Here is a 13,879-nt window from a genome sequence, read left to right on the forward strand (position 1 = left end):
CTTCTGACTATATGACTGCGGTATCGTCTGGTTCAGCAGCAGCTGAAGGGTTAACTATATGACTGTATTCTGTCCAGGTATCGTCTGGTTCAGCAGCAGCTGAAGGGTTAACTATATGACTGTATTCTGTCCAGGTATCGTCTGGTTCAGCAGCAGCTGAAGGGTTAACTATATGACTGTATTCTGTCCAGGTATCGTCTGGTTCAGCAGCAGCTGAAGGGTTAACTATATGACTGTATTCTCCAGGTATCGTCTGGTTCAGCAGCAGCTGAAGGGTTAACTATATGACTGTATTCTGTCCAGGTATCGTCTGGTTCAGCAGCAGCTGAAGGGTTAACTATATGACTGTATTCTCCAGGTATCGTCTGGTTCAGCAGCAGCTGAAGGGTTAACTATATGACTGTATTCTCCAGGTATCGTCTGGTTCAGCAGCAGCTGAAGGGTTAACTATATGACTGTATTCTCCAGGTATCGTCTGGTTCAGCAGCAGCTGAAGGGTTAACTATATGACTGTATTCTCCAGGTATCGTCTGGCCCAGCAGCAGTTAAAAGAGATGAAGAAAAGAGGTTTGAGGGAAGCCACCCAGCTCTATCATGTCTCACAGAGCCCTGTCCACGACACTCTGCTGGAGGAATCCCCCACCGCCACAGCCACCCCTACCCAGCCAGGGTTCACCCTCCCTGGGCTCAGTCCCAACTCCAGCCCCCTGAACCTCCAGGAAGACGATTCTAATCTGAGCCGGTTTCGTATCACCGCCCCCTTCCCCGAGCCCAGGGTCCCACAGCGCAGCTCGGTTACTCTGCCAGACAGACTGAGCCCCAGGGTGGAGCTTGTCCTGGGGCCTCCCGTGGCCGGGTACATGAGAGAAGGTGGTGGCGGGAGCTCCGAACGACGAGACCGCACGGCGGACTGGGTGGAGATGGTGGAGAGGACTGGGTTAGGAGGGATGGGAGGAGGAGGCGTTCCCTTCAACTCGTACCAGAAAAACCCAAACTGCAGACGGACATCCAGCTTTCACGACACCAAGCCCCCACCTCCCCCAGCAGCCCCATGTCGCCCCCACAGGGAGAGGAGTCAGACCCAGGTAATAACCAATAACAACCAGGAAGGTAATAACCAATAACAACCAGGAAGGTAATAACCAATAACAACCAGGAAGGTAATAACCAGGAAGGTAATAACCAATAACAACCAGGAAGGTAATAACCAATAACAACCAGGAAGGTAATAACCAGGAAGGTAATAACCAATAACAACCAGGAAGGTAATAACCAATAACAACCAGGAAGGTAATAACCAGGACCAATAACAACCAGGAAGGTAATAACCAGGAAGGTAATAACCAATAACAACCAGGAAGGTAATAACCAATAACAACCAGGAAGGTAATAACCAATAACAACCAGGAAGGTAATAACCAGGAAGGTAATAACCAATAACAACCAGGAAGGTAATAACCAATAACAACCAGGAAGGTAATAACCAATAACAACCAGGAAGGTAATAACCAATAACAACCAGGAAGGTAATAACCATCAACCAGGAAGGTAATAACCAATAACAACCAGGAAGGTAATAACCAAGGAAGGTAATAACCAATAACAACCAGGAAGGTAATAACCAATAACAACCAGGAAGGTAATAACCAGGAAGGTAATAACCAATAACAACCAGGAAGGTAATAACCAATAACAACCAGGAAGGTAATAACCAATAACAACCAGGAAGGTAATAACCAATAATAACCAGGAAGGTAATAACCAGGAAGGTAATAACCAATAACAACCAGGAAGGTAATAACCAATAACAACCAGGAAGGTAATAACCAGGAAGGTAATAACCAATAACAACCAGGAAGGTAATAACCAATAACAACCAGGAAGGTAATAACCAATAACAACCAGGAAGGTAATAACCAGGAAGGTAATAACCAATAACAACCAGGAAGGTAATAACCAATAACAACCAGGAAGGTAATAACCAGGAAGGTAATAACCAATAACAACCAGGAAGGTAATAACCAATAACAACCAGGAAGGTAATAACCAGGAAGGTAATAACCAATAACAACCAGGAAGGTAATAACCAATAACAACCAGGAAGGTAATAACCAGGAAGGTAATAACCAATAACAACCAGGAAGGTAATAACCAGGAAGGTAATAACCAATAACAACCAGGAAGGTAATAACCAATAACAACCAGGAAGGTAATAACCAATAACCAGGAAGGTAATAACCAATAACAACCAGGAAGGTAATAACCAATAACAACCAGGAAGGTAATAACCAGGAAGGTAATAACCAATAACAACCAGGAAGGTAATAACCAATAATAACCAGGAAGGTAATAACCAATAACAACCAGGAAGGTAATAACCAATAACAACCAGGAAGGTAATAACCAATAACAACCAGGAAGGTAATAACCAATAACAACCAGGAAGGTAATAACCAATAATAACCAGGAAGGTAATAACCAATAACAACCAGGAAGGTAATAACCAGGAAGGTAATAACCAATAACAACCAGGAAGGTAATAACCAATAATAACCAGGAAGGTAATAACCAATAACAACCAGGAAGGTAATAACCAATAATAACCAGGAAGGTAATAACCAATAACAACCAGGAAGGTAATAACCAGGAAGGTAATAACCAATAATAACCTGGACCACAATGGAAATAAGTCAGTAGGCTTTGTGTTTTTATTCCTTGATAATATTTAATGTATATATTGTTGTACTCAAATGACAGTGTACATATGCACAATTAATGATTAATTCAGCCATTCATCTATTAATTCATTCAGGTGGGTCCCCGCACCAGGACCCTCCCCGAGGGAAGCTGTAGGACCCGAGGAACCTTGGGGAACCAGACCCAGAACCCAGCCTACCCCCCCTATCCCATCCCAGAGCAGAGCACCCCTGACTGGGCCAGGCCCAAACCGCGACCCCCTTGGCCTGGGGACGACAGGAGAAGACCCTGGGTGGAGACTGGATGTCCTCCGTGTTTCAGTAACAAACCAAAACACGCTGAAAACAACAACACTTACTTGATCTCTGACCCTAAACACACAGAGACCAACACTACAACGGCGGCCATGTTAGGATCTGAGCTGCTTAGCAACACTGAACTCACCCTGGAGAGGGAGAGGCGGAGGACTGGTGATAGAAGAGAAGGAGGTGAAGAGAGAGGAGAGAGAGGTGGGAATTCAGGTATAGGTGGACCAGGATTAGGACCAGGGGTGGGGTCTCGTGGCTGCCCTGCTTACCTCACCCCGGACCGGGCGGAGCGGGCAGAACATAACTGGAACCGTCGAGGCCCTTCCCCGATTCAGAGAAATATCCTGGCCAGGAAGCTGAGAGAGGCTCAGTCCTGCAACACCGCCTCCGACCAGCAGGGGCGCCATAACCAACAGCAGCAGAGGCAGCGCAGCTCCACATTTAGCGTGTCTGTCAGTGAACAAAGGAAAGGGAGGTGCAGGTCTCTTCCTCTGTCTGGAGACTCCACCTATGGACTGACTGAGGCAGAGCAATGCATGCTGGATCTAGATATGACCTCGCTATACCTGGGAGAGGATGAGTTCTGACCTGTACACACCTAGAGGGGAGGAGAGGGTTAACAGACAATGAAGAGAGGAAAGAAAAGCAGGGGTTGAGAGGAGGAGAGGAGGAGCTGTCTTGTTGTCTAGAAGGTGCCCAGGGGAGGAAGACAGGAGAAGAGGAAGACAGGAGAAGAGGAAGAGAGGAGAAGAGGAAGAGAGGAGAGCCTGTCTTGTTGCCTGGAAGGTGCCCAGAAGAAGAGGAGAGGAGAAAGTTGTAAAGACATGACTGAGCCTTGTTTTTTTGTTACTCTTTTACTGAAAATCCTTTGGTTAACGCTTGACACCAGCATCATAACGCGTTATGACACAGTTATAACCATGTCACAATGTCATAACAGCTGACATAACTTATAACTGATCATAATATGGTCATAACACTGTCATCAAATCAAACTGTATTTGTCACATATACCTTACCGTGAAATGCTTACTTACAAGCCCTTAGCCAACAATGCAGATAAGAAAAATAAGAGTGAAGAAAATATAGGGGGTACCGGTATCGAGTCAATGTGCGGGTGTACAGGTTAGTCGAGGTACTTTAAAGTACTACTTAAGTAGTTTTTTGGGGTATCTGTACTTTACTTTTTATATTTTACTTTGACTTCACTACATTCCTAAAAAAATATTAAAAAGTACTTTTTATACCCAAAAAGTACTCGTTACATTTTGAATGCCTAGCAGGACAGGAAATTGGTCCAATTCACGCACTTATCAAGAGATCACGTGGTCATCCCTACTGCCTCTGATTTGGCGGACTCACTAAACACAAATGCATCTTTCGTAAATTATGTTGGAGTGTGCCCCTGGCTATCTGTGAATTTAAAAAAAGACAAGAAAATGGTGCCATCTACTTTCCTTAATATAAGGAATTTGAAAAGATTTTTACTTTTGCATACTTAAGTAAATTTGAGCAATTACATTTACTTTTGATACTCAAGTATATTTACAACCAAATACTTTTGGACTTTTACTCAAGTAGTATTTTACTGGGTGACTTTCAATTTTACTTGAGTAACTTTCTATTAAGGTATGTATGACAATTGGTTACTTTTTCCACCAATGTGTACATGTAGGTAAAGTGACTATGCATAGATAATAAACAGCGAGTAGCAGCAGTGTAAAAAAAGGGTGGGTTAATGCAAATAGTCTGGGTGGCCATTTTGATTAGCTGTTCAGGAGTCTTATGGCTTGGGGGAAGAAGCTGTTAAGAAGCCTTTTGGACCTAGACTTGGTGCTCCGGTACCGCTTGCCGTGCGGTAGCAGAGAGAACAATCTATGACTAAGGTGGCTGGAGTCTTTGGCAATTTTTAGGGCCTTCCTCTAACACCGCCTGGTATAGAGGTCCTGGATGGCAGGAAGCTTGGCCCCAGTGATGTACTGGGCCGCACGCACTACCCTCTGTAGTGCTTTGCGATCGGAGGTTGAGCAGTTGCCATGAATGTTTCATGTGTTTCTACCTGTCCCCAAATTAATATAGTTGGTTCAGAGTTTGTTTTGTTATTTCAACTTGAGTGTCCTGATGGCGTCTGGTGCTGATGGACAAAATCAACATGCGCGTGATGGCGCACACGGTGATGCACCAGTCAGGATGCTCTCGATGGTGCAGCTATGGAACCTTTTGAGAATCTGAGGACCCATGACAAATCTTTTCAGTCTCCTGAGGGGGAATAGGTTTTGTTGTGCCCTCTTCACGACTGTCTTGGTGTGTTTGGACCATACTAGTTTGTTGGTGATGTGGACGCCAAGGAACTTAAAGCTCTCAACCTGCTTCACTAACAGCACCTTCGATGAGAATGGGGGCGTGTTCGGTCCTCCTTTTCCTGTAGTCCACAATCATCTCCTTTGTCTTGATCATGTTGAGGGAGAGGTTGTTGTCCTGGTACCACACTGGTCAGGTCTCTGACCTCCTCCCTATAGGCCGTCTCATCGTTGTCGGTGATCAGGCCTACCACTGTTGTGTCGTCAGCAAACTTAACAATGGTGCTGGAGTTGTGCCTGGCGGTGCAGTCATGAGTGAACAGGGAGTACAGGAGGGGACTGAGCATGCACCCCTGAGGGGCCTCCATGTTGAGGATCAGCGAAGCAGACGTGTTGTTGCCTACCCTTACCACCTGGGGGCGGCCCGTCAGGAAGTCCAGGATCCAGTTGCAGATGGAGGTGTTCAGTCCCAGGGTCCTTAGCTTAGTGATGAGATTTGAGGGCACAATGGTGCTGAACGCTGAGCTGTAGTCAATGAATAGCATTCTCACGTAGGTGTTCCTTTTGTCCAGGTGGTAGAGGGCAGTGTGGAGTGCAATCGAGACTGCATCATCTGTGGATCTGTTTGGGCGGTATGCAAATTGGAGTGGATCTAGGGATTCTGGGATGATGATGTTGATGTGAGCCATGACCAGGCTTTCAATGCAATTCATGGCTTCAGGGCTGAGTGCTACGGGTTGGTAAACATTTAGGCAGGTTACCTTAGTGTTCTTGGGCACAGGGACTATGGTGGTCTGCTTTAAACATGTAGGTATTATAGACTCAGTTGGTCAGCGCATGCTCTGAGTACACGTCCTGGTAATCCTGCGGTCTTGTGAATGTTGACCTGTTTAAATGTCCTAAATCACATCGGCTACGGAGAGCGTGATCACACGCTCGTTCGGAATAGCTGGTGCTCTCATGCATGCTTCAGTTTTGCTTGCCTTGAAGCGCACATAGAAGTCATTTAGCTCATTTGGTAAGCTTGTGTCACTGGGCAGCTCGCGGCTGGGCTTCCATTTGTAGTCCGTAATAGTTTGTAAGCCCTGCCACATCCAACAAGTGTCAGAGCCAGTGTAGTATGATTCAGTCTTAGTCCTGTATTGATTTTTTTGCCTGTTTGATGGTTTGTCGGAGGGCAAAGCAGGATTTCTTATAAGCGCCCGGATTAGAGTCCCGCTCCTTCAAAGCCGCAGCTCTACCCTTTATCTCAGTGTGGATGTTGCCTGTAATCCATGGCTTCTGGTTGGGGTATGTACGTACGGTCACTGTGGGGACGATGTCATCAATGCACTTATTGATGAAGCCGGTGACTGATGTGGTGTACTCCTCAATGCCGTCGGATGAATCCCGGAACATATTCCAGTCTGTGCAGCAAAACAGTCCTGTAGTTTAGCATCTGCATCATCTGATCACTTCTGTATTGAGCGAGTCACTGGTGCTTCCTGTTTGACTTTTTGCTTATAAACAGGAATCAGGTGGATAGAATTATGGTCAGATTTGCCAAATGGAGGGCGAGGGAGAGCTTTGTATGCATCTCTGTGAGTAAAGGTGGTCTAGAGTTTTTTTTTTTTTTATCCTCTGGTTGCACATGTGACATGCTGGTAGAAATGAGGTGAAGCGGATTTAAGTTTCCTTGCATTAAAGTCCCCGGCCACTAGGAGCGCCGCTTCTGGATGAGCATTTTCTTGTTTTCTTATGGCCTTATAGAGTTGGTTGAGTCTGGTCTTAGTGCCAGCATCGGTTTGTGGTGGTAAATAGACAGCTACGAAAAATATAGATGAAAACTCTCTTGGTAAATAGTGTGGTCTACAGCTTATCATGAGGTACTCTACCTCAGGTGAGCAAAATCTCAAGACTTCCTTAATATTTGATTTTGTGCACCAGCTCTTATGGACAAATAGACACAGACCCTTTGTCTTACTAGAGGCTGCAGTTTGTTATCCCCATGTCGTCGTTCAGCCACGACTCAGTGAAACATAAGATATTACAGTTTTTAATGTCTGGTTGGTAGGATAGTCTCGAACGGAGCTCATCCAGTTTATTCTTCAATGATTCCACGTTGGTTGGTTACCCACTCGCCAACAAATTCTCACAAGGCTCCCGGATCTGCGTCCCCTGTATCGGCGAAGGATGGGGATTTGGGCCTGGTCCTGTATCGGCAGTAAATCCTTTGCGTCACACCTGTTATTTTATGGCTGGTTATGACACCTACATAAGTGTCAAAACCCACATTTATTCAAATTAGTTTTGTTTGAAAGTTTGTTTCTTAAAATCCTTTGTTGCAATGAATTATTTTTTTAAATCATATTTTAAATACTTGCAGAAACTTGCAGAAAATACAATTTATGACATTGTGATGAACCATTACGACCATCCGCTTGGACTAAGAAAATACACTTTCTACAACGGGTTGGTCAAAACAAGCATTTTTATTGGTTGAGACGCGTTCTAAGCCATACCTGTTTAGCACAGGTAAGCATATGACGCAGAAATGGGCATCTTGTTTTCTGTTCCATCTGACAAATCCCTGTATATCCACTGTCCCATCAGCCAATTGATTAAATTCATTATCTCCCCTTGTTTCTAGCCTACATTTCGTTTGCAACAACGGGGGTTTGTAAAACCTTTGCTGTCTGTCTCTAAACAATAAAAAAAAAATATATATCTTTTGAAATTCGATCTCCACTGTCCTATTGAGAATTAACTTGTCTGGACAAGACAAAAAAAAAAAATTCTCAGCCAGTAAAAATCATGAATCAGCATAATTTTTATGGATATACTCTATACAAACGACATGAAATGCAGCTAGTTTGCTGTCTTACCAGCTTCAGTTTGAAGCGATTTGTGTTAGCTGTGAAGTTGGCTAGCTAGCAAGCAAGGGATAAGAGCTGGCAACGGAACATTTAGAATGAACGACTGGGTCGCGTCCATAGATACAGAACAAAAAGAATAACGACTGGGTCGCGTCCATAGATACAGAACAAAGACTAACGACTGGGTCGCGTCCATAGATACAGAACAAAGACTAACGACTGGGTCGCGTCCATAGATACAGAATAAAGACTGAACGACTGGGTCGCGTCCATAGATACAGAACATAAAGACTAACGACTGGGTCGCGTCCATAGATACAGAACAAAGACTAACGACTGGGTCGCGTCCATAGATACAGAATAAAGACTGAACGACTGGGTCGCGTCCATAGATACAGAACATAAAGACTAACGACTGGGTCGCGTCCATAGATACAGAACAAAGACTAACGACTGGGTCGCGACCATAGATACAGAACAAAAAGAATAACGACTGGGTCGCGTCCATAGATACAGAACAAAGACTGAACGACTGGGTCGCGTCCATAGATACAGAACAAAGACTAACGACTGGGTCTCGTCCATAGATACAGAACAAAAAGAATAACGACTGGGTCGCGTCCATAGATACAGAACAAAGACTAACGACTGGGTCGCGTCCATAGATACAGAACATAAGACTAACGACTGGGTCGCGTCCATAGATACAGAACAAAGACTAACGACTGGGTCGCGACCATAGATACAGAACAAAGACTAACGACTGGGTCGCGTCCATAGATACAGAACAAAGACTAACGACTGGGTCGCGACCATAGATACAGAACAAAAAGAATAACGACTGGGTCGCGTCCATAGATACAGAACAAAAAGACTGAACGACTGGGTCGCGTCCATAGATACAGAACAAAGACTAACGACTGGGTCGCGTCCATAGATACAGAACAAAGACTGAACGACTGGGTCGCGTCCATAGATACAGAACAAAAAGACTGAACGACTGGGTCGCGTCCATAGATACAGAACAAAAAGACTGAACGACTGGGTCGCGTCCATAGATACAGAACAAAAAGACTAACGACTGGGTCGCGTCCATAGATACAGAACAAAAAGAATGAACGACTGGGTCGCGTCCATAGATACAGAACAAAAGACTAACGACTGGGTCGCGTCCATAGATACAGAACAAAGAATAACGACTGGGTCGCGTCCATAGATACAGAACAAAAAGACTAACGACTGGGTCGCGTCCATAGATACAGAACAAAGACTAACGACTGGGTCGCGTCCATAGATACAGAACAAAGACTAACGACTGGGTCTCGTCCATAGATACAGAACAAAGACTAACGACTGGGTCGCGTCCATAGATACAGAACAAAGACTAACGACTGGGTCCATAGATACAGAACAAAGACTAACGACTGGGTCGCGTCTCAACCTAACATAGAGCAACCGTAGATGTGTCGGGACTATGACTAAATTCATCAAAGTAATGTGTTTTATTTAACTGGTAATCCTTTGTAGGAAAGCTATTGTACACTCCAGGGTGTGCAAAACAACTTTTTTAGCACCGCTGTGCTGATCTACGGTACTCAGCTCCGTCTCGTACCTATGACGGCAGCACAGCCGTTCTGTCTTGTACCTATGACGGCAGCACAGCTGTGCTAAAAAAACTATTTACAACACAGTACAATTGCTTTGTTATGCCAAGAAGCATTATGACCACCATAATCATATAAGCCAGATAGGCCTATCACATACATGTCCTTATATCATTCATCAGTCACATAGAGGGAGTCTTGTCCTGCTCCTACATTCATCAGTCACATAGAGGGAGTCTTGTCCTGCTCCTACATTCATCAGTCACATAGAGGGAGTCTTGTCCTGCTCCTACATTCATCAGTCACATAGAGGGAGTCTTGTCCTGCTCCTACAGTCATCAGTCACATAGAGGGAGTCTTGTCCTGCTCCTACATTCATCAGTCACATAGAGGGAGTCTTGTCCTGCTCCTACATTCATCAGTCACATAGAGGGAGTCTTGTCCTGCTCCTACATTCATCAGTCACATAGAGGGAGTCTTGTCCTGCTCCTACATTCATCAGTCACATAGAGGGGAGTCTTGTCCTGCTCCTACATTCATCAGTCACATAGAGGGAGTCTTGTCCTGCTCCTACATTCATCAGTCACATAGAGGGGAGTCTTGTCCTGCTCCTACATTCATCAGTCACATAGAGGGAGTCTTGTCCTGCTCCTACATTCATCAGTCACATAGAGGGAGTCTTGTCCTGCTCCTACATTCATCAGTCACATAGAGGGAGTCTTGTCCTGCTCCTACATTCATCAGTCACATAGAGGGAGTCTTGTCCTGCTCCTACATTCATCAGTCACATAGAGGGAGTCTTGTCCTGCTCCTACAGTCATCAGTCACATAGAGGGAGTCTTGTCCTGCTCCTACATTCATCAGTCACATAGAGGGAGTCTTGTCCTGCTCCTACAGTCATCAGTCACATAGAGGGAGTCTTGTCCTGCTACTGAAATCTGTTCCTACAGTCATCAGTCACATAGAGGGAGTCTTGTCCTGCTCCTACATTCATCTCAGTCACATAGAGGGAGTCTTGTCCTGCTCCTACATTCATCCAGTCACATAGAGGGAGTCTTGTCCTGCTACTGAAATCTGTTCCTACAGTCATCAGTCACATAGAGGGAGTCTTGTCCTGCTCCTACATTCATCCCAGTCATCAACAACAGAGCACTGGGGTAGGTGCCTGTCTGACATCAATGTGTGAGCAAATATACAATGATAATTTAATATGGTTCATTTCAGAACATGTTATATAACATAAACATACTGTTGACATGTGTAATGGAATGTTTTGCCTCGTGTGGTAGGTTTTGTGGGCTTTGACACTTATGTAGGTGTCGTAACCAGCCATAAAACAACTACTGTTGTGGGGTTTTGACACTTATGACACTTATGTAGGTGTCGAAACCAGCCATAAAACAACTACTGTTGTGGGGTTTTGACACTTATGACACTTATGTAGGTGTCATAACCAGCCATGAAACAATGCAATGTGTGTCATGACAAGTTATGAGCGGCAGGTTGGGCCGGTAACCGAAAGGTTGCTAGATGGAATCCCCCCCCGAGCTGACAAGGTAAAAATCTGTCGTTCTGCCCCTGAGAACAAGGCACTGTTCATAGGCCGTCATTGTAAATAATAATTTGTTCTTAACTGACTTGCCTGGTTAAATAAATAAAAATTAAAAAAATGTAATCTTTTATGACATACGTATGATGATGATGCTGGGTGTAAAATGTCACCACCATTTGGATATCAGAGCGATGATGTCAGTCACACCAGATTGTCTTTGTCCGTCTGTCTGTAACACTGAGCTTCTCAAAGACATTCATTCCTACAGGACTGCTACAATTTTGTACAAATAATATTACCTTTCCTGTTACCGTCCTTCTTCTGTGACACTGTGAGCTTCTCAGATTTATGCAATTTTTGGGGGGTTTTAAATGATAAGAACTGTTACCACATGACATGATGGACACATGTTAGAATGTTACCAAATACTGTTACATGTTCTGCCAAAGGTCAATCAAAGCTGTTCTCTTTTTCAGCCCCTACTGTCTGTGTCTGTTTCATCCTGTCTGTTTCATCCTGTCTGTTTTATCCTGTCTGTTTCTGTTTCATCCTGTCAGAGCCATTGTTCCATCCTGTCTGTTTCTGTTCCATCCTGTCTGTTTCTGTTTCATCCTGTCTGTTTCATCCTGTCTGTTACATCCTGTCTGTTTCTGTTTCATCCTGTCTGTTTCTGTTTCATCCTGTCTGTTTCTGTTCCATCCTGTCTGTTTCATCCTGTCTGTTCCATCCTGTCTGTTTCATCCTGTCTGTTCCATCCTGTCTGTTTCTGTTCCATCCTGTCTGTTTCATCCTGTCTGTTTCATCCTGTCTGTTTCATCCTGTCTGTTTCATCCTGTTTGTTCCATCCTGTCTGTTTCATCCTGTCTGTTTCATCCTGTCTGTTTCTGTTTCATCCTGTCTGTTTCATCCTGTCTGTTTCTGTTCCATCCTGTCTGTTTCATCCTGTCTGTTTCATCCTGTCTGTTTTATCCTGTCTGTTCCATCCTGTCTGTTCCATCCTGTCTGTTTCTGTATCATCCTGTCTGTTTCATCCTGTCTGTTTCATCCTGTCTGTTTCTGTTTCATCCTGTCAGTTCCATCCTGTCTGTTTTAGTTTCATCCTGTCTGTTTCATCCTGTCTGTTCCATCCTGTCTGTTTCTGTATCATCCTGTCTGTTTTACCCTGTCTGTTCCCATTTCATCCTGTCTGTTTATCCTGTCTGTATCATCCTGTCTGTTTCTGTTCCATCCTGTCTGTTTTACCCTGTCTGTTCCCATTTCATCCTGTCTGTTTCATCCTGTCTGTTTCATCCTGTCTGTTTCTGTTCCATCCTGTCTGTTTCATCCTGTCTGTTTCATCCTGTCTGTTTCATCCTGTCTGTTTCTGTTTCATCCTGTCTGTTTCATCCTGTCTGTTTCTGTTTCATCCTGTCTGTTTCCGTTTCATCCTGTCTGTTACATCCTGTCTGTTTCATCCTGTCTGTTTCTGTTTCATCCTGTCTGTTTCCGTTTCATCCTGTCTGTTCCATCCTGTCTGTTTCTGTTTCATCCTGTCTGTTTCAAGGGATGCCAACATATATCACTACTGTCCTACACTGTGGAGTGTGTCCTGTCTACTATTAGATGTATTACATTTGATTGATGTGTTTGTATTGTCTCATTAGTGTTATGAGAGATTGATGTGTTTGTTTGTCTCATTAGTGTTATGAGAGATTGATGTGTTTGTATTGCTCATTAGTGTTATGAGAGATTGATGTGTTTGTATTGCTCATTAGTGTTATGAGAGATTGATGTGTATTCTAAGCTTTTACCCAAAGAACTTTCACTTCACACCTTTTTACAAGCTGGAGGCTTGCGTTTTCATATTTTATAAGTGTTTTTTCTACGTATTGCTTCATTTGCTTTTGTATACAACACAGACCTGTACTACTATGTAGAATACTGTTTCTACGACAGTATTAGTGTTTTTGTGATTTAATTACAATTCAGGATGATCAACTATAAACATCAGGGAGTCGTGTTTAGTTTAGAAGTCTGGTTTATTATTGTATAAATAACATTTTAATTCGTATGATAAACGTCTGAACTACCATTCCCTTGCTGTGAGCTTAATGTGTCAACTATACCGTGAAACTGGAAAGAAATTAAAGTGTTTTTAACTTTCAATATATTTACAAAGAACTGGACAAAAGAATGGGGGAAAACAACCACTAGATTGTAACTTTACATAGTAAAGTCAAGTTGAGGGGCTTGCTGTTGTTCTTAAATGTTTTTGTGGTCGTGGAAGAAATGTTCTGATTTTTAGATTTGAATGGTAGAAATTAAAAAAAAAATTTGTGGAATAATTTTCATACTCTTAAGTGTTTGTCTAACCTGTTGGGGAAAGTGGTCAAAATGGCAGTTTTCAAAAAGTCTGGAAGAAAAGCAGTTGGTTCGGTTCCTCAAAACGTCCTTCTTGATTCGGTAAAAGTTATTCTTTGTTGTGATTTTGAGATTTTAGTAGCAGAGAAGGAGAGGAGGATTTCATCCCCTCTAACACGTCTAACCTGTTGGGGAAAGTGGACCAAGCTTATTTGTGTCAAAA

At 43.7% G+C, this 13,879-nt stretch overlaps 2 protein-coding genes across 2 annotated transcripts in view; both read left to right on the forward strand.

Moving 5' to 3' along the window:
- Positions 1-4,174, forward strand: part of thsd1 (thrombospondin, type I, domain containing 1) — a 39,794-nt gene extending 35,620 nt beyond the window's left edge. The window contains exons 10-11 of the mRNA XM_045690262.1: positions 524-1,085; positions 2,813-4,174. Coding sequence (XP_045546218.1) covers positions 524-1,085; positions 2,813-3,592 — 1,342 coding nt within the window. The 3' untranslated portion in view covers positions 3,593-4,174. The remainder of the gene's footprint in view (positions 1-523; positions 1,086-2,812) is intronic.
- A 6,189-nt stretch (positions 4,175-10,363) lies between these two features.
- LOC123725213 (keratin-associated protein 16-1) lies at positions 10,364-13,640 on the forward strand. The gene is made up of 2 exons (XM_045690263.1): positions 10,364-12,970; positions 13,008-13,640. Exon 1 carries the CDS (start codon positions 11,752-11,754, stop codon positions 12,916-12,918), a length of 1,167 nt encoding a protein of 388 aa, XP_045546219.1. The 5' UTR covers positions 10,364-11,751; the 3' UTR covers positions 12,919-12,970; positions 13,008-13,640.
- The last annotated feature ends 239 nt before the right edge of the window (positions 13,641-13,879 follow it).

This window comes from Salmo salar, chromosome ssa11 (genome assembly GCF_905237065.1).
Source record: "Salmo salar chromosome ssa11, Ssal_v3.1, whole genome shotgun sequence".
Taxonomy (NCBI): Eukaryota; Metazoa; Chordata; class Actinopteri; order Salmoniformes; family Salmonidae; genus Salmo; species Salmo salar.

Coding starts and splice junctions, on each gene's coding strand:
- LOC123725213 (XM_045690263.1), top strand. CDS start 11,752: ATGTTCTGCCAAAGGTCAATCAAAGCTGTTCTCTTTTTCAGCCCCTAC.